Genomic DNA, 21,715 nt, shown 5'->3' with positions numbered 1-21,715 from the left:
ACGATGATGCATTTGCTTATCAATCCATGGCCAACTTGGTGTAGTAACTGTGCCTGCCACGTTACAACTTTTTGGTTATAAAACAATTTAATAAGCAATGTGTTTGGATATGTACTCTGCAAGCTTGCATGAAAATATTGCTGAAGTATATAAAATTATTTAGCACTCACTCCTCCTTGTTTGGCTATTTTACTACTCCAACATCAACCAGAAAAGCAAGGACAACCCTGAGCTCTTCTCCAGCATCAACTGAGAGAGGGGCTCATCAATTTAATTTCCAAAATTGAGGTTGTCCATACAGCTATTGCTGCCTGCGTTCTTCTGCTCTCCTGTGTATCCCCACCCTTATCAGACTTCTCATGCATGAGATCTATATCTGCCCCCTCAATCTCCTTGCCATTCAGCTCTCTCTTCTTGGTCCAGTGTTTCTGATGCCATAAAATCTACTTTTTTGTGCTGATTGTTTTTCTTCCCCACTGCGGCCATCTCTGGCCCATAAAACAGAGATAGCCCTGGTCTGCTGTGTGACTGCGAACATGCACTGTTCCACCATTTTTTAATATTCGTTCATGGGTTGTGAGCATCCCTGGCTAGGTCAGCATTTATTGCCCATCCCTAATTACCCATAAGGTGGTGGTGAGCTGCCTTCCTGAACTGCTGCAGTCCATGTGGTGTAGGTACGCCCACAGTGATACCTGAGTAGTTTGCTAGGGCATTTAAGAATCAACTACATTGCTGTGGGCCTGGAGTCACATGTAGGCCAGACCAGGTAAGAATGGCAGATTTCTTTCCCTAAAGGACATTAGTGAACCAGATGGATTTTTACAACATGGTTTCACGGTCATTATCAGACTTTCAATTGCAGAATTTTTGTTGAATTCAAATTTCACCATCTGCTGTGGTGGGATTCAAACCCAGGTCCCCACAGCATTACCCTGGGTCCCTGGATTATTAGTCCAGTGACAATACCACTTCGCCACTGCCTTCTCCAACTTTGTGCATGAGGCACTTATTCCATTCTCCCTTCCAGACTGCATGCTCAGGCTGAGCTCACAACAATGTTTCACCCTGAACTGAGAATGATCAGCCCACAACAATATAGCTGCCTATTTTCATGCAGGTAATATTGCCACTTAAATTCCTACTTTCCCTTCACTTATCCACACCTTCAACACCCCACTGCTTGATTCCCCAAATACCAATCGCTATAATTAACACCCTACATAAAGTCCAACTCAGTGCAGAGTGTACAAGGGGAAAAGTTCTGGATAAGAGCAGCAAAGCATCATCCTGTACTTACTGATCTCAGATTTCCCATTCTCTAGTGCAACAAAGTTAAAATCTCCATTTTCATTTTCAACTCTCTCTGACTTCCTACCACATTCTATCTGCAATCTCCTCCAACTCTACGTTCTAGCTTGTACTCTTGAGTCTGCTCTTTTTTTCACTGCCCTCCAGCCCCTGCTCCAACATTGGTTACAAAACTTTTGGGTACCATTTCCCTGGCCCCAGAGCTTTCTTCTTAAATCCCTCCACCGAGAAGTTTGAAACCTGCTTTGCATTTCAGGCTGGTTTCTATAATCTCTCTCATTCCGTTCAGTGCCTCATAGCCTGCACTCCGTGTTTTGATATTGTTTGTGAAAGTTAAGTTTTTATCTATTTTTTTTAAAGTAGTACAATGGCTGAAATCCACTGTGGTGTTGTCAGATGCAACTGGAAATAGCTCTGCAACAATTAGAATTAAATCCACTTTCTTAGTTCTTGGCATTGTTTACTTTTCTCCAGTATTATATTAATCAGACTTTGGAGATAGCCATACTAATGTAGAGGATCCTGCTGCCATCATACAACTCTAGGGCTGCAAATCAGCCAATTAGCGACGCCTTCTCTAAAGGGCCAGTAAAACCTGATGCAATACTGAAGGATTGCTACAATATAATGTTGTTTCAGATTATGCATAAAAATGAGTTATTGGCTGCCTGTTTAGCTGCGTGCAAAAGATTCCATGTCACTATCCAAGGAGTAGAGCATTTACTCGGTACCTTAACTAACACTCTCCCTCAACTAACATTCTCTCTCAATTCATCCCACAAAAAAATCCAACAATCATCTCATTTCCTGTTTGTGGAACCTTACTGTGCAAAAATTGTCACATTTGCTCACATAAGTGACTGCCCTTCAGAAGTTATTCACTGGACCTAGGGCCTGAATACTCGAGGGTGTTTGACATTTCAGAAGGTCAGGAGAAATGAAAAGGAGATGGTAGCTTTGTTAATAAAGAATGAGATCAATACAATAGTGAAAAATGATCTTGATTCAGAAGATCAAGATGTAGAATCAGTTTGGGTGGAGGTGAGAAATAGCAAAAGAAAGAAGTCACTGGTGAGAGCAGTTTATAGGCCCTCAAACTATAGTTATGCAGCAGGACATCAAGAAATACTGGGGGCTTGCAAGAAAGGTGGTGCAATAATCATGGGTGACTTTAATCTTCACATCAATTGGATAAATCAAATTGGCAAAGGTAGCCTGGAGCCATAGTGCATTCAGGGCAGGTTCTTAGGAGAATATGTTCTGCAGCCCACCAGAGAACAGACTATTTTGGACCTTGTAATGTGTAATGAGACAGGATTAATTAAAGACCTCATAGTAAAGGATGCAGCAGTAAGTACCATCTACAAGATGCACAGCAGGAATTCACCAAGGCTCCTTAGGCAGCACCTTCCAAACCCACAACCCCTACCATCTAGGGCAGCAGGCACATGGGAAGACCAACACCTGGAAGTTCCCCTCCAAGCCATTCACCATCCTGGAAATACACCGTCGTTCCTTCACTGTCACGGGGTCAAAATCCTGGAACTTTCTCCAAAATGGCATTGTGGGTGTACCTACACCACAGGACTGCAGCAGTTCAAGAAGGCCGCTCACCACCATCTTCTCAAGGGCAATTAGGGATGGGCAATAAATGCTGGCCTAGCCAGCAATGCCCAAGTCCCATAAATGAATTATTTTTAAATGCCGTAGGCAAGAGTGATCGTGACATGATGGAATTTTGCATTCTGTTTGAGAGTGAGAAATGTGGATCCATAACTAGTGTCTTAAACTTAAAGGCAGTTATAAGGGTATGAAGACAGAGTTGGCTAAAGTGGACTTGGTAAATAAGTTAAAAGGGAAGACTAGAGAAGCAGTGGCAGACATTTAAGGAGAGATTTCTTAACTCTCAACAAAGATATATTCCACTGAGGAAGAAAGACTGCACCAGAAGGATGCACCATCCGTGGCTGATTAAAGAAGTTAAGGATGGTATCAAATTGAAAGACAAGAAGTACATTGCTGCGAAGATTAGTGGTGGGCCAGAAGATTGGGAAGATTTGAGAAACCAGCAAAGGATGACTTATAAAAAAGGAGAAATTGGAGTATGAATGAAATCAAGCAAGAAACATCAAAACAGACAGTAATAGCTTCCACAAGTATATAAAAAGGAATGAGTAGCTAAAGTGAGCATTGGTCCCTTAGAGGGTGGGACTGAGGAAATAATGGGAAACTAGGAAATAGCAGAGACTTTGAACAAATATTTTGCATCTGTCTTCACAGTAGAAGACACAAAAAGCATTCCAAGAGTAGCAGAAAATCAAGAGGCAAAAGGGAGGAAGAAACTTAAAATTCACTACCACTAGAGAAACAGTAATGGGAAACCTCTTGGGACTTAAGGCTGACAGTCCGTTGGAACTTATGGCCTGCATCCGAGGATCCTAACAAAAAAAGCAGCTGCACAGAGAGTGGATGGATTGGTTGTAATCTTCCCAAATTTCCTAGATTCTGGATTGGAAAGCTACAAATGTAACACCTCTGTTCAAGAAAGGAGAGAGACAGAAAGGAGGAAGCTATACGCCAGTTAGCCTAACATCTGTCATTTGGAAAATGCTGGAGTCCATTGTAAAAGAGGTTGTAGCAGGACATTTAGAAAATCATCAGGCAGAGTTAACATGATTTTGTGAAAGGGAATTTGTGCTTGACAAATTTATTTGAGCTGTTTGAGGATGTAACAAGCAGTGTGGGTAAAGGGGAGCCAGCAGGTATAGTGTAGTTGAATTTCCAAAAAGCATTCAATATTTTTTTATCCATTCATGGGATGTGGGCGTCGTTGGCTAGGCCAGCATTTATTACCCATCCCTAGTTGCCCTAGTTCAGAGGGCATTTTAAGAGTCAACCACATTGCTGCGGGTCTGGAGTCACATGTAGGCCAGACCAGGTAAGGACGGCAGATTTCCTTCCCTAAAGGGCATTAGTGAACCAGATGGGTTTTTTACAACAATTGACCATAGCTTCATGTCATCATTAGATCCTTTTAATTCTAGATTTTAATTGAATTCAAATACTACCATCTGCTGTGGTGGGATTCAATCCTGGGTCCCCAGAGCAATACCCTGGGTCTCTGGATTACTAGTCCAGTGACGACACCACTGTGCCATTGCCTTCCCTATGGTTCCACATAAAAGGTTACTACACAAGACAAGAGTTGGGGGTGATATATTAGCATGGATAGAGAATTGACTTACAAACAGGAAGAAGAGTTGGAATAAATGGGTCATTTTTGGGTTGGCAAATTGTAACTAATGAAGTGCCACAGAGATCAGTGCAGGGACCTCAACAATTTATGATTTATATTAATGATTGAATGAAGGGACAGACTCTTGTAGCCAAATTTCCCTATGTTATGAAGGTAGGTGGGAAAGCAAGTTTAGGGGAATGCAATGAGTCTGCAAAAGGGATATTGATAAGTGAGTGGTCAAAAAATTGGCAAATGGAGTATAGTGTGAAAATTAGGTTGTCCACTTGGGGCGTGGGAAATAGTAAAACAGTATTATTTAAATGTAGAGACACGACAGAATGCTGCATTATGGAGGGACTTGGGTGCCCTTTTACATGACTCTCAAAAATACAGCATTCAGGCACAGCAAGCAATTAGGAAGGCCAATAAAATGTTGATGATTATTACAAGGGAGATGGAGTATAAAAATAGAGAAGTTTTGCTACAACTGTAGAGGGCATTGATGAGACCACATCTAGAATACCATGTAGTTTTAGAATTGGAAGCTGTTCAAAGAAGGCTCGCTGGGCTGATTCCTGAGATGAAGGGTTTGTTTTATTTGGAAAGGTTGTGCAGGTTGGACCTATACTCATTGGAATTTAGATGAATGAGAGATGATTTTATTGAAACATAATAGTTCTGAGGGGGCTTGACAGGGTAGATGCTGAAAGGATGTTTCCTCATGGGGGTAATCTAGAACTAGGGAGCACAGTTTAAAAATAGAGGATCTCCCATTTAAGACTGAGCTTAGGAGGAATTTCTTCTGAGAGTAGTTAGTGTTTGGAATTCTCTTCCCAGCGAGCAATGGAGGCCAGGCCATTGAATATATTCAAGGTTGAGTTGGACAGATTTTTGATCGAGGAAATCGGGGACTATGGCGGGCAGGCAAGAAAGTGGAGTTAATGGCCACAGCCAGATCAGCCATGATCTGATTGAATAGTGGTGCAGGCTTGAGGCTTGAGGGGCCGAATAGCCTACTCCTATTTCTTATGTTCTTATGGAGCTTTTGGGGTGCCCCAGGATATGATCAGGACACTGCATAAATATCATTCTTAAATATTTGATAAGAAACTTGAAATGTGGGGAGGGGGAAAGAATACAGACACAACATAACCCACTTGTTAAATGCAAGTAACAGAGTTAGACATGAGTGTTTGTCCTTCCACCCCCTAAGTCTAAAGTTGTGGATACATGTTCTAACTCTGTTTTTGTTTCCAGGATTTGATTGCAGATGTGGAAACTTGTTCTGTGGATTACATCGTTATTCTGATAAGCACAGTTGTCCTTATGATTACAAAGCTGACGCTGCTGAAAAAATAAGGAAAGAAAATCCTGTTGTAGTTGGAGAGAAGATCCAGAAGATTTGAACTGCTACTTACATTAAATTTTTTCTTTTAAACCACGTGAACCTAATTAAACAGCGGAGAGGATAAGCTGAGCTTTGTAGTTCATTCTGGGAGTTTGGAGCATTGTACTTGCTTGCATAGATCTTTAAATCATGCATGCTATGAACAATAGAATTTGAGAACAGACTGAAAAGTTCTTTCACTTTCCTTTGAATATTTTGTGGTTGGAAAATTACGGCATATTTAGGAGCAAGTCCATTTGCAGCCATTTTAATCTTAGTTAAGTGTCGGGCTCTTTTTTTTTTTAAAAAGTAGAAGCATTGGAGGGCAACATTTTTCCAATATTACGTGCATGTCTCAAATTTTGCATTTCTTCCTTTGTTTATGTGGCCTTTCTCAGCAGCACGATCTTCTAACAAGGCAGTGTCACAAACAGGCCCATCAATAACTGTGCTCTAATCACTGCTCAGTTCCATTCATGAGAAGGCCCCATGTATTGGCACCATAGCTTGTTCGCTGCTCCATCTCATGAATTATTTATGTACTTAAACAAGTGTATGCAGTTTATGATTTTATTGTATGTATCCTGAATGGAAAAGCCTATATGCACATCAATGCTGACTACAAGTTTAATCAGAAAATACGTTAATGCTTAACTCTAAGCATACATGAAACACAAGATGGTAATCGTGCTGTATTTATGTTAGTTTATTCACTGTCTTAATTTTGATTAAATAAAGTTATAAAGGAAAACTACTGATTGTTTAAAAAAAATTTATAGTAGAGTTAGTAGAAAACTCCTATCTGTGCCTTGAAATAAAATGGGACTGTTGCTTGGTAGTACAGAACTTGAATATTGCTGAAAAGAGACAAGTTGCTGAAGCTTTTCATCTTGCACTCATCAGGGCAAACACAAAAATGCCAAATTTCAAATGATCACAACAATTTACATTACAAGAGTAAAGGGTGCTGATTGGCTGGCAAGTAGACTCTGATTGGCCAAAGCATTGTGTTGTGGCGTACCCAGGGATCTGCTGTCTGCAAACAAAAAGAATGTGTTCAAGTCTTGTGCCTTTTTTTTGAATTGTCCAGGACTTGGGGAGCCTAGAGTCTCCCCTTGCTTTCTCCATGGCAAAGTTTTGACCAATCAGTCAACTTGCCAACCAATCAGACCCTTTTCCACTGTAATATTGTTATGATTGTTTGCAATTTGGTACTCCTGCGGTTGTCCTGATGATTGTAAGATGAAAAACTTTGGCAACATGTCTCCCTTTTCAGCAATATTCAAATATGGGACTCTGGTCAAAATATTCTCTTCTCGCCCCCTGCTGCCCTCCATTTAGCTGAAGGTATTTCTAATTACTTTTATATGTGAGTACACTTTACTGGGTACTAAAACTTGCAGGTTGTATAACACTGTCGGAACCATACATACAGTTTTTCATCTCCTGTCACTAAATTTTGCAAATGTGGACCTGTAATGCTACTGGCACAACTAAATGCATTTCACATTGATACATATTTAAAGAGGATTGTATTTAAAAGTGGTAATGTTAGTTTCTCAGAAACAATATTTTTGCCAAATGTTCTTTGTTGTATGGAGTGATTCAGTTTTAAGCACTGCAGTTTTCCTCACTAATTCTTTACAATGCATTTTTTATGACTAGTTGTTACTGAATCTTCAAACAATTATGGGCAAAAGTGTGGCTTTGTTCTTTGTATTCTTGTTAGAAACCTTGACCTGTAAGCACTAGAGCAGTTGGCTGCGCAACATTTGTTTTCAGAGAACTGAATTAAAAACATGAATCAAACGTGCAATGTTGGAAGGAAGTAATGACAATGGAGTTATTTTTTCAGGTGGTAGTGTTGACTTGGAGCTGCAGCAGTGATTCAAAGTAGAAGTATACTTGAACAAACTTTAACAGCAAGTTGGAAGCAACAGGAACATTTTTTTTCTCTGCCCTGTTAATACCAACTCGCGTTTAAGTATGTCATCAGCAATAGTTAACTGGTATCTATGCCTACTATTGTCTCATAACCCTGGAGCAGTAAATATGGTGAGCTTTTTGAGTGTAGCGGCCATAACAGCCAAGCTGGTTCTTGCACTGCATCCATATGTGCATCTTACAGCTGAAGTATGAGTGGGAGCCTTGACCTGCACTTCCACAAGCTCGAAATAGGTATTCTAATTCAAACATCCCATATACAGAAAACACTTAGATGGGGACAAATGTTAATTGAACCTATGCTGTGCTAAAGCAAAGCAAAACCTTTTCAAACAAATATTTGTTTGTGAAAGCACAGGTGTTTTGTACCATCAGGGTAACCTTTAGGATAGTGTACTGGTGAAGTGGTGGGTTTTTGCTGTATTCTGGAAAATATATCAAATTATTGTCATTCTAACATTTTACTGCAGCATAGGGAATTAGGTCTCAGATCAGTAAATCACTATGGTGATTTGTAGCCTCTGTACTGCCTGGTTACAATTCAGCTCTGAAGGCTAGAAGAGCATCATTGCCTCTACATGCTTGCATCCAAGTCAGTAAAGTTTAAATGCACTAAAAGGGTTCAGGTTCTCGAAACCTCCTTGAAATATGTTCTGTTTTGGTCAATGTTCAAATCTGAGAGAACCCTCTTGTCCAAGCACGTCATGAGCTTGATATGACATTGAAACATTAAGCCTGATTCAAGTTTAAGGTCTTGGTTTTAGCTTCATGACACAATTATAGTGATTCCAAAGTAATAATATAACTGCCATTGAACAATTTCCTAAATTATAGTTTTTTTTGTTTTATTACATTTATTTTCTGGCATACCAAATGGTGCTTCCACAAATAAGGATAACTGCATTTCATGGAAATTAACATGTTTTGTTTCATTTGATCCGAATATCGATAACTTGTATGCGTTTTGAAAGATCCTCATTGTCTAAACAGCTATCTTCCATAATCATTGAATGTATCCAATTATTCTGCAGTCAGTTTCAACTAGAAGGTGGGTATGAGTGTGATTGTATTTTGTAAACTTTCACTTTCCAAAAATGTGACTATCTGACTATGATTTCTGTATTATATTTTTATATGACTGTAGATAGGGTTAATGTATTTTAGAAATTACTATTATAGTCACAGTCTTCCTATTAAATATCAAATTGAAGACCAGAGCCCATCTACTTACAGAATACAGGAGCTTGGTTTTAGCAGCTAATCTATTGCTCATTTTAAAGGACAATGGGTATCTGCCAATATTTGGAGTTGACATTTCAATCTGAGGAATAGTTTCCGTTGCTGGCAAATATGTAAATTGACAGGTTCTATTTGTTCTCTAAATGGCTGTGCCATAAGGGAGCTTTATTCTAAGAGAATTGAGAATATCAAAAGAAAATTGGGCCATCTGATGGTTAGGGTCTACTGGTTCACACTTTATTTACCTAAAAGCTGCAAATGGTTGATATCCGTTGATCATTGAGAAGAATCGGTAAAATTAAGCATTGCCTCAACCGGAGTAGGTGATTAGTAAGCTTTGTGTGATTATCTATTTCCCATTAATGTCTAACAGATACTCAGTTGAAAGCTACTGTAACACACAAAAGGAATTTGGGCTTTGCAGGCATTTATGTATTGTGTAAGACAAGTATTGTACTAGTTTCTTGCTGTGTCTTTCTGCTTCTGTATAATACTTGTAAATAAATTTGATTTAGTTTTAGCCTTACTTTTGGTCTGGCATTGTGGATTTACTGGCTTTCAAAATAGACAATTTTATATGCTATTCCACCCTGTCTCTAGCATACCAAAGCCTCGGTAGGGACTCGGGACTAATTGTCAATTATATGGCATGCCATCCCACTTCTAGCATAAGCATGCAGATTTTGCTCAGGAGACCTGTGGAAATTGTGGTTTTACTGTGGGCAAATAAAATCCACTTTGTTTTTAGTGCCACATAAATGTGGCTGTTTGGAAGAGCAAGGTATGCCTATCCCTGTCCTGCCTAATGTACTCTAAACCAGCTTTGCATATTAAAAACATCTGGCTTAGATATTCTTAGATTTACAGATTTTGTTGCTGTTTGTGGATTTGTGTGCGCAAACTGGCTCCTGCATTGTCTACATCATAACAATGACTGCATTTCAAAAGTATTTAATTGACTGTAAAGTGCTTTGGGCATCGTTAGCTTGTGAAAGATGCTGTATAAACGCTTTATAAAAGATGCTATATAAAAGAAGTTTTACTGTTTATTTTGGCACAGTTGCCTCCACAGCTTTTGACATCTGGTGCCTCTCTTTAAATATAGTTGGAAAATATCGTTGCTGGAGAAGAACAGAAAACAAATGCTGCTTTTTGAATTCCCTGCTACCTTTGTGCTCAGGACTTGCTGTTACACAAAATGATTCCACATGTTGGTTGTGTAGGAGGAAGTCCTGCACTTTGCACCTTTGCCTGACTTGAAATAAATGAATGAGAGGATGGAGGAAAGGAGAAATGTAAATTTGAGCTCATCCAAAACTCTGCTCTGATGTCTTAACTCTCAGCAAGTCCTGTTCCCGTGTCACACTTTGTTTTGTAATGCTCCTGTGAAGCGCCTTGGGCCATTTCATTGTTAAAGGTGCTATATAAATTTAAGTTGTTTTTGTTGTTTAGTTCTATTCTTGAGCATGGGGTGGGTATGACAAACAGGCTGATACCAGGCTAAATACTTTGCTACCGTCCCCACTAATACAGAAACATAGTGGTAATGTTACTAGACTAGTAATTCACAGGCCCAGGCTAATGCTCAGGGGGCATGAGTTCAAATCCTACCATAGCTGGTGGAATTTAAATTCAATTACTTAATAATCAGGAATCAAATACATCTCAATAATCATGAAACTAGTAGATTGTCATAAAAACCCATCTGATTTATTCATGTCCTTCAGGGAAGAAATTCTGCCATCCTTACTCAGTCTGGCTGACGTTTGGCTTGAGATCCACAACAATGTGGTTGAACTTCAACCGCCCTCTGAAATAGCCAATCCTCTTGGTTGCATCGTACAGCTACACTGCTGCTGTACGCTGAAAGTACATAATATAAAATTGTGCATTGTCTAGCCATGATTTTTAGTCCATGAGAATGCATAAATAAAATTCCCAAACTAGCAATGTGTGATTTTGAGATTCTGTTTTTAAGTACAACTGTACCAAGCAGAATCTCAATAATGGGTTTTTAAAGGCTCATTTTGCCATGGCTATATGAGGTGAGACCTGGAATATATGAGGCATAAGTCTATGAAAGTGGTATGCAATAAATCAGTTTAGGAGACTGAAGTGGAGTTTACATTGCCTGTTCCCGTGTGGTACGGTCTATTTGGCCCAATCAGACCATGCTGAGTTTATGTTCAACTTGAACCAATGGTTACAATAGTAGATTTATTTAGATGTGGAAAAATAGGAGGTGGCTCAAGTTGAACATAAACATCAGCATGATCTACTATTGTAACCATTGGTTCCTTTCTGCCTTTAATGCTTGTCTAGCATTAACTTAAATACATCCTTTACTTCAAGCACTTGTGGTAGAGTGTTCCCCGTTCTTACCATCTTTGGGCGAGGTTGCTTTCTTCTGTAAGTAATCTAGTATGAACAGGAATTGCTCTGGATGTACTGGGAAATAGTGACTACAGAAAACCAATGAGCACTTGTAGACATCACAATCAGTACCAGCTAACCTCTCAAATAAATTACAGGGAGGCAGTGGCATGGTTGTATTGTCACGACTAGTCATCCAGAGACCAGGGTAATCCTCTGGGGACCTGTGTTCAAATCCCACCACAGTAGATGCTGGAATTTGAATTCAATAAAAATCTAGAATTAAAAGTCTAATGGTGGTCGTTGTTGTAAAAACCCATCTGACTCAGTAATACCCTTTAGGGAAGGAAATCTGCCATCCTTAACTGGTCTGGCCTACATGTGAATCTAGACCCACAGCAATGTGGTTGATTCTTAAATGCCCTCTCACGTGGCCTACCAAGCCACTCAGTTGCATCAAACTGCTAAAAAGTCTAAAAGGAATGAAATAGGATGGACCACCCGGCATCAGCAAAGGCAAACTCGGTGCTGTTGACCCTGCAAAGTCCTCTGAGCTAACATCTGGGGACTTGTGCCAAAATTGGGAGAGTTGCCTCAAAGAATAGTCAAGCAACAGCCTGACATAGCCATACTCACGGAATCATACCCTACAGACAACATTGCAGACACCCCCATCACCATCCCTGGGCAGGTCCTGTCCCACCGACAGGACGGACCCAGTAGAGGTGGCGGCACAGTGGTATACAGGAGGGAGATGCCCTGGGAGCCCTCAACATGGGCTCCAGACCCCTAGAAGTCTCATGGCATGAAAACCTCCTGCTGATTACTATATATTGCACATCCAACCGCATCGCGTCTCACCACCCACCTCCCCCAACCCAAAAAAACTAATGAATCAGTACTCCTGCCATGTTGAATACCACTTGGAGGAAGCACTGAGGGTGGCAAAGGCACAGAATGTACTCTGGGTGGGGGACTTCAATGTCCATCAGCAAGAGTGGCTCAGTAACACCGCTACAAACCGAGCTGGTCGAGACCTAAAGAACATAGCTGCTACACTGGGTCTGTGACAGGTGGTGAGGGAACCAACAACAAGATGGAAAATCATTCTTGACCTCATACTTACCAACCTGCCTGCTGCAGATGCATCTGTCCATGACAGTAGCAGTAGCACTATAGTCCTTGTGGTGACTAAGTCCATTCTTCACATTGATGATACCCTCCATCGTGTTGTGTGGCACTACCACTGTACTAAGTGGGACAGATTTCAAACAGATCTAGCAACACAAGACTGGGCATCCATGAAGCATTGTGGGCCATCAGCAGCAGCAGAATTGTACTTGAACACAATCTGTAATCTCATGGCCCGGCATAGCCCCCAATCTACCATTACCATCAAGCCAGGGGATCAACCCTGGTTCGATGAAGAGGGCATGCCAGGAGCAGCACCAGGCATATCTAAAAATGAAGTGTCAACTTGGTGAAGCTACAACACTTGCATGTCAAACAGCATAAGCAGCAAGTGATAGAGCTAAGTGATTCCACAATCAATTGTTCAGGCCCCCAGTCCTGCTACATCCAGTCATGAATGGTGGTAGACAATTAAATGACTCACTTAGGAAGGGGTTACGCAAATATCCCCAGCACATCAGTTCAAAAGATGAGGCTGAAGCATTTGCAACAATCATCAGCCAGAAGTGCCGGGTGGATTTTTAAAAATTCCTTCGTGGGAGGTGTGCTTCGCTGGCTGGGCCAGCATTTATTGCCCATCCCTAGTTGCCCTTGAGGAGGTGGTAGTTAGCTGACTTCTTGAACCGCTGCAGTCCATGTGGTGTAGGTACACCCACAGTGCTGTTAGGGAGGGAGTTCCAGGATTTTGACTCGGCAACAGTGAAGGAACATTTCCAGGTTAGGATGATGAGTGACTTGGAGGGGAGCTTCCAGGTGGTGGTGTTCCCATCTGTCAATCAACATCCTGGGGGTTACCATTGACCAGAAACTGAACAGAGCTAGCCTTTTAAATACTGTGGCTACAAGAACAGGTCAGAGGCTGGGAATCATCCGACGAGTAACTTACCTTCTGACTCCCCAAATTCCAACCACCATCTAGAAGACACAAGTCAGGAGTGTGATGGAATACTTCCCACTTGCCTGGATGAGTGCAGCTCCCACAACACTCGAGAAGCTTGACACCGTCTAGGACAAAGCAGCCTGTTTGATTGGCAACCCACCCACAAATAATCACTCCCTCCACCACTGACGCACAGTGGCAGCAGTGTGTACCACCTACAAGGTGCACTGCAGGAATTCACCAAAGCCCCTTAGACAGCACCTTCCAAACCCATGACCACTACCATCTAGAAGGACAAGGGCAGCAGATAGATGGGAGTGGATGTTCTATTTCGGCCTCCTCCATTGTTCCCCAGCATCACAGATGCCAGTTCAGTTCAGCCAATGTGGTATCAAGAAACGGCTGAAGACACGGGATACTGCAAATGTTATGGGCCTTGATATTATTCCAGCAATAGTACTGACGACTTGTGCTCCAAAACTTGCTGCACCCCTAGCCAAACTGTTCCAGTACATCTACAACACTAGCATCTACCTGCCAACATGGAAAATTGCCCAGGTATGTCTTGTACACAAAAAGCAGGAAAATCCAACCCAGCCAATTACTGCTCCATCAGTCTACTCTCAATCATCAGTAAAGTGACGGAAGGGGTCATCAACAGTGCTATCAAGAGGCACTTAGCTATAACCTGCTCACTGATGCTCAGTTTGTGTTCTGCCAGGGTCATTCAGCTCCTGACCTCATTATAACCTTGGTGCAAACAAGGACAAAAGAGCTGAACTCCAGAGGAGATGAGAGTCAATGCCTTTGACATCACTCTCCCACTAATTGGAGTCATACTTAGCACAAAGGAAGATGGTTGTGGCTGTTGTAGGTCAATCATCTCATAAATTCAAGGTGAGGGTCAGGAGGTTTAGGGGGGATGTGAGGAAAAACCTTTTTACCCAGAGGGTGGTGACAGTCTGGAATACACTGCCTGGGAGGGTGGTGGAGGTGGGTTACCTCACATCCTTTAAAAAGTACCTGGATGAGCACTTGGCACGTCATAATATTCAAGGCTATGGGCCAAGTGCTGGTAAATGGGATTAGGTAGGTAGGTCAGGTGTTTCTCACGTGTCGGTGCAGACTCAATGGGCCGAAGGGCCACTGTGAGATGCACTGTGAGATTCTGTGATCTCAGTCCATCACTGTAGGAGTTCCTCAGGGTAGTGTGTTATGACACGGCAGATGGCATGTGCCAAGCAGATCAAATCCATGAGGGAAACTTGATCATGCTATCACAACAGTTTTGCAATTTGTATTTTTTTTTAGATGTGTACCCTTAATTCAGAAGTAATGAGTCCACCAAGACTTGAGATTTTTTTAGAACTAAAATTAAAATATTTATCAACAAAAGAAAAGATTTCAAGTACATGCATAGGTCTACAAATGACTACTTTCATAACTCCTAAAATCCCTAATTAACCTGACTCCCAGTTACATACCCTTTAAGGCAACTGTCCAAAAATAGATGTTTTAGATTCTAAACAGCAAATTAACACAATACCTTGGACAGTGGAATTCAAAGTGGCTATCTCTAGCTTTGGTTTCTGTAGACAGCAGGTTTATGCACAAATGCTGGAGGCTTCTGACCCTTCTGTTAGATCTTACAATGCCTTCTCCTGACACACTGCTTCATTCTCCTTTATACATGTTTCTCCCTTTTTAAAATGTAAATTCCATTGTTTCCATATGTCTTTGGAACTTTTACCTTTCTCATAATATAAATCTTTTCATATTGCTACTATTCTCATTAACCTCTTTGAAATTAAAATCCCCCTTCATCTATCTAAAAATCCAATTCCCTTTATACCTTCCATGCTAAAACCCCAACCATGTTTACTCATTAGCATGTTAAAGACACTTCTACACCTTTTGATAACTTCAACTCACAGTCTGCTTGGCTAGAAAATGTAATTAAATCTCATACACACACACACACAGACAGAAAAACACAACCCCCATAAACCTACTTTACAATAAACCAGAAAAATATTATGAAAATTATTATACCTTCATGACGCCTCCCTCCTTTTCGAAAAATGAACCGTCATAATTTTAAAAGACAGCTTCATTTTCTTAACCCATTTTGCACTACCTACTATATTTATCTTTATACTCACACTATTACATTACCAGATGTATGCATTAACATAACAATATATATACAAATCCTTGGTATCAACAGAAATAATTTCAGTCCAGTGTCCAGGTTTTAAATGTCCATTTTCCCTTTGAGTTTTTAACTCTTGAGCATGCATCTGCAATTCAATTTCCTTGCCAGCCACATGTATAACCTATAGATTAAATGGCTACAGTAATAAACTCCATCTGTATAGCTTTGCACTTCGGTCTCGAAATCTGTCCAGAAATTTTAAAGGATTGTGGTCTGTATAAACAATTGATTCTGATGAATTTTTTGCAATGTAAACCTCAAAATGCTGCAACGCTAACACCAGACCCAGAATCTCCTTTTCGATTGCTGAATATTTTCTCTGTTGTACATTCAACTTCCATGAAAAGTACCCCATCGGTTTCTCAATTCCAGTTTTATTTTCTTGCAACAGTACGGCCCCAATGCCTATATCGCTTGCGTCAACGGCCAACTTAAATTGCTTGGCATAACTGGGTACTGCCAAAGCTGGTGTCATAGTCAATACAGTTTTCAAACTGAGAAATGCCTTGTGACACTCCTGTGTCCACTGAAACTTCTTGTTCTTTTTTAATAGTTCAGTCAATGGAGCAACCACTTGGCTAAAATTTGGTACAAATTTCTGATAAAACCCACTCATGCCCAGAAATCTCAAAACTTCACATTATTGTAGGCACAGGAAAATCCACGATAGCTTTCACTTTCACATCTCTCAGAGCCACCTTACCATGTCCAATGATATGGCCTAGATATGTAATTTGTGCTTTTGCAAATTCATTTTTAGCCAAGTTCATCACCAAATTAGCTTCTTGTAGTCGACTAAATAATACTTCCAGATGTTGTAAATGCTCCTCCCTCATTTGACAAAACTACCAAGTCGTCAATATAAACAGCACAATTGCTCAATCCTGCAATTACTTTGTTTGTCAGCCTTTGAAATGTGCAGGTGCATTTCTCATACCAAATGACATAACATTAAACTGATACAGTCCATCTGGCGTCACAAAAGCCAATATCTCCTTTGCTCTCTCCGATAACGGTACATGCCAATATCCCCTCAGTAAGTCATTTTTTTGGGATAAACTGTGATTGTCCCACTTTCTCAATGCAATCTTCCAACCATGGTATAGGTTATGAATCTGCATTTGTCACTGCATTCACCTTTCGATAGTCTATACATAGCCTTTGTGTTCCATCCAGTTTTAGTACCATCACAATAGGCAAACTCCAGTTACAGCAACTAGACTCAGTGATGTCATTTAGAAGCATGAATTCAATTTCTTTCTGTACTTGTGATAACTTTGCTGCATTTAATCTATAAGGATGTTGCCTTATTGAAGTTGAACCTTCTACATGCATAATGTATAGCTAAATTTGTCCTCCCTAGCTTATTCCCACAAATAACTTTGTGTGACTGCAATAGCTTCTCCCTATCACTTTGACACTTGTCTGGAAGATAACTTAATATTATATTTAAATTTTTAAGTACTCCCTCATTATACAATTTGATTAGAGGAAAATCAATTTCAGAATCCTTACTTTCTACCTCTTTCTCATCATCTACTACCACTATTACTTCCTTTTGGTCCTCTTCCCTGTCAAAATACTTTTTAAGCATATTTACATGACACACCCTCTGCTTCTTTCTTCTATCTGGAGTATTTAATAAATAATTTACATCACTCAGTTTCTTCTCAATCCTGTAAGGCCCACTATAACTTGCCTTTAATGAGTCACTCAGTACTGGTAACAATCATAACACTTTTCCCCCAGTAACAAAACTACGAGCTGTGTCTCATTTTCATCACTTGCTGTGATACCTTTAAATGTTGCCTAGCTAACTTACATGCTCTATCCAATCTTTCTCTGAAGTTTGATACATAATGTGAATTTTGACCTGCCAATTTCTCATGAATCAATTTCAGTGGTCCCCTTACCTCATGACCATTGACTAATTCAAAAGGACTAAATCCAGTCAATGCATTAGGAGCATCCCTAATAGCAAATAACAAGAATGGAATTCCCCTATCCCAATCCTGTGAATAGTCCTTGACTATCCACCCTCATCATGGGTTTTAAAGTTTGATGCCATCTTTTCAAAGCCTCTTGTGACTCCGGATGATAAGCTGTTGACTTAAACTGCTTTGCCTCCAAACTGTTCATTACTTCCTTAAACAGTTGTGGCATGAAACTTGAACTCTGATCTGATTGTATTTCTTTTGGTAAACCATGTCTTGTAAAAAATTTAGTCAACTCTCCCACCATTCCTTTTGTTGTAATATTTCGCAAAGGTATTGCTTTGGGAAACCCTGTAGACACATCCATTATTGTCAGTAGTACTGATTTCCACTTTTAGTCTTGGGGAGGGTTCCTACACAACCAATCATGGCCCTAGTAAAAGGTTCCTCAAATGCTTGAATTGGAATTAAAGGTGCCAGCTTAATCACTGCTTGTGGTTTCCCTACCACTTGACATGTGTGACATGTTCTACAGAATTTGATTACATCTCTATGCAATTCAGGCCAATGAAAATTTTTTTGTAGTTTCACCTGTGTCTTTCTAATTCATAAATGTTCCCCCATTGGAATTTCATGAGCTTTTCTCAGTATCTCATTTCTATATCCAAATGGTATAACAATCTGATGCACTTCCATCCATCCTTCAACTGCTGAAACCTGATACAGTTGCCACTTTCTCATTAACACATTACCCTTAATGTCATAACATTCTGGAATACATTCTGCCTCTGTTTCTGAGTAAGTTGTCTGATATAACTGTTTTATTTGTGGATCCTTTTTCTGTAACTCTGCCAACTGTCTTGAGCCGCATTCCCTCCCATTCTTTCCTCCTGAACAATCTTATCAAAAACAGTGTCAGCTAATTGAGCTTCAACATCTTTTCCATGCCTTTCGACTTCCTCTTCTTCCTGTTTCAACCTGTGAGCATGTGATCTTTTTACCACACAATCTGGAAACAATCCAGGATGCTCTTTCTGCAACACTCTACAGGCTGCTCAACTACCATAGGCATCACCCACATCTGTGACCCAGTTATATCATTACCTAAAATAAATTGAACACCTGCAATGGGCATTTTTTCCATTACTCCAACAATCAGTTCACCTGTTTTCCACTTACTCTTTAAATTTACCTTCCACAATGGAATAGGTTTCACATCTCCATGACCCACACTTATTGTCACCTGTTCCTGCAATACTCCCTCTGAACAACAAATATCCCATAACATTAAGGATTGACTAGGCCTGTGTTTCTTAAAATTTTAATATCTTTACCTGCTCCACCCTTTACACATGGAAAGACTTCCCCTTCACATACAAAATCTTTAAATATTTCTGCAACCTGCTCCTCAGAACTCCCTTGGTTAAATGGTGAACACATTCCCACTTCTTTACCTATCACTGATTCTTCCTGCTTTACCAGTGCACAAACCACTGGTTTTTCTCGTTCTTGAACCTCAGAACCAAAGTACTTTAATTCAGGAACTTTTCTGCACCCCAATAATTCCAATAGATTTTTCCTGTAATTTCCAACACGTTGACTTCATGTGCCCAACTTTATTACAATGAAAACATCTCAGCTTTTGAGTGTCACTTCTACCTTCATCATCATCCTTTTCAGTCTGAGAAAGAATTTCCACCTCTTCCCTGACTACCTACCTTCCTTTCACCTTCCCACTTTCTATCCTTCTTCCAAAAGAATTACTTCTCTAAGAGCTGCATATGTTGCCTCTATCTTTAATGCCCGTATCCACTGATCAAAATTACTTTGCTTTACTCTCTCAAACTCAATATAAGCTTACCGAAGCTGTTTTCTTATATTCCTAAATTTCTTCCTAAATGCCTCAGGAACCAACGCATATGCACTCAAAATAGCAGCTTTTACCACATGATAATCCGCTGACAATTCTTCTGACAGTGAAGCATAAACCTCATGAGCTCTACCCACTCACTGAGCAATGTCCAGTTCTCTTGTGGCCATTTGATCTGTTTAGCTATCTTCTCAAATGAAATAAAGGATGCCCCCACATCTCTTTTTTTCAAACTTCAGAAGAGCTTGCACAAATTTAAACATCTCCCAACTGGGTTTTAGATTAAAGGTTTTTTTCATCATCAGAACCTTTCTCAGCATCTGAGGCCTCTATTTGAAAGCCCAGGGGAAGAATTTTCTCCCCATCGGTGGGGTTGGATGGGAGCGGGCGCGGGCAGGCCACCATTTTACGTGGACAGGCCAATTAAGGCCCGCACAGCGTGACGCGCACCCAGAAGCGCAGCGCACTCCCTGTGCGGGCGGGGTAAGGAGGCTGAGTCGGGACCTGCGCTCTTTCACACGGACGCACGAAAGAGTGCAGAAATCTCCCTGAGGCACAGAGCTGCCTCACGGAGATTAGTTACAATTTTAAAAATTTTATTAAAGAAAAAATTTTAAGACGTGTCCCCTCATGTGACAATGACACATGAGCTGGGACATGTCAATGAATTTTATTAAAAATTTGTATTAAACTTTAAAACCTTCATGAAACCTCATCCCGCCCGTGGATGAGGTTTCATGATAAATGCAAAGGCCGTCTGGGCTCTTCGCCTGCCCCCCGCCAACCTTAAGGTTGGACAGGCAGCTCAGTTAATCAACTTAATTGATATCTAAATGGCCTTAATAGGCCTTTGACAGCTCAGTGGGCGCGCAGCCGACTCTGGTGTGCGCCTGCCGAACTCAAGATCTGAATGATGTGCGGTGACTTAAGGACGCATGCCCGATGTCATTTTACACATCGGCAAGTGGGCCCTGCCCCTGCTCGCCAATCCAAAAATCCTATCCCAGCTTTTTAAGTTGGTACTCTCTGTCTCTTTCCTTCTCTCTCTCCTCCATTGCTAACTTTTCCCTCTGGAGATCAAGTTTTTGCTTTTCCATTTCTTTTTGAAATAGTCTCTCTTTTTCCCTTTCTGCTCTTTCTTTTTCTGCTGTCTCTAGTTCAAGTTTTTTTCTTTTCCATTGCTTGTTCAAATTCAAACTTCTTCATTTGTAACTGATGTCTCACGACTTCCAGCTGTGACTCACTGGTGCCAGGTTCACTTCCAACTTCAAACGTTGTCCTGTCACTTCAACTATCTTTGCTTTCTTTGCCCCTGAGGTAACCTCAACTGCAACTTATCCACCAACTCTGTTAACTCACCCTTAGATACTTTTTGTAACCCAATCAGAGTTATATCTTCTACTTCCTAAAAGGTTTTAGCCATGGATACAGCCATTTTTGCAGTCTCACCACTTTGAATTCAGGAGTTGGTGTGAGGGATTTTTAAAGTGCTTCTTGTACTCGTAACCTTAAGATTCACCAACTCCAAAACAGTCAAGGAATTTCAAATATCCCGCAAAGAGTCCCCAGTTTGTTATGACATGGTAGATGGTATGTGCCAGATGGATAAATCCATGAGGGAAACTTAATCATACTGTCACAACAGTTTTGCAATTTGTATTTATTTTGAGATGCATGCCCTGAATTCAGAAGTAATAAGCCCACCAAGACTTCAGAGAATTTTTTAAAACTAAAATTAAAATATTTACTAACAAAAGAAAAGATTTCAAGTATATACATAGGTCTGCAAATTACTACTTGTTGGAGTGCAGCTCCAACAACACAAGAAGCTTGACACCACCCAGGACAAAGCATCCTGCTTGGTTGGCACCCCCTTCCACAAACACTCCCTCCCTCCACCATGGACGCACAGTGGCAGCAGTGTGTACCGTCTACAAGTTGAACTGCAGGAACTCAGCAAGGCTACTTAGGCAGCACCTTCCAAACTCACGACCACTACCATCTAGAAGGTCAAGCGGAGCAGACGCATGGGAACACCACCACCTGAAATTTCCCCTCCAAGCCACTCACCATCCTGACTTGGAAATATATCGCCGTTCCTTCACTGTCACTGGATCAAAATCCTGGAACTTC

The 21,715-nt window shown here is 40.7% G+C and overlaps 1 protein-coding gene across 11 annotated transcripts in view; it reads left to right on the top strand.

Annotated features, from left to right (window-relative positions):
• Window positions 1–9,645, top strand: part of zfand6 (zinc finger, AN1-type domain 6) — a 54,415-nt gene extending 44,770 nt beyond the window's left edge. For all 11 annotated transcript variants that reach the window (XM_078530466.1, XM_078530467.1, XM_078530464.1 and 8 more), the window contains one exon: window positions 5,807–9,645. In XM_078530466.1, coding sequence (XP_078386592.1) covers window positions 5,807–5,955 — 149 coding nt within the window. In that variant the 3' untranslated portion in view covers window positions 5,956–9,645. The remainder of the gene's footprint in view (window positions 1–5,806) is intronic.
• Window positions 9,646–21,715: the final 12,070 nt, after the last annotated feature.

This window comes from Cetorhinus maximus, chromosome 26, assembly GCF_964194155.1.
Source record: "Cetorhinus maximus chromosome 26, sCetMax3.hap1.1, whole genome shotgun sequence".
NCBI lineage: Eukaryota > Metazoa > Chordata > Chondrichthyes > Lamniformes > Cetorhinidae > Cetorhinus > Cetorhinus maximus.
This window is presented reverse-complemented; position numbering and strand designations above follow the sequence as displayed.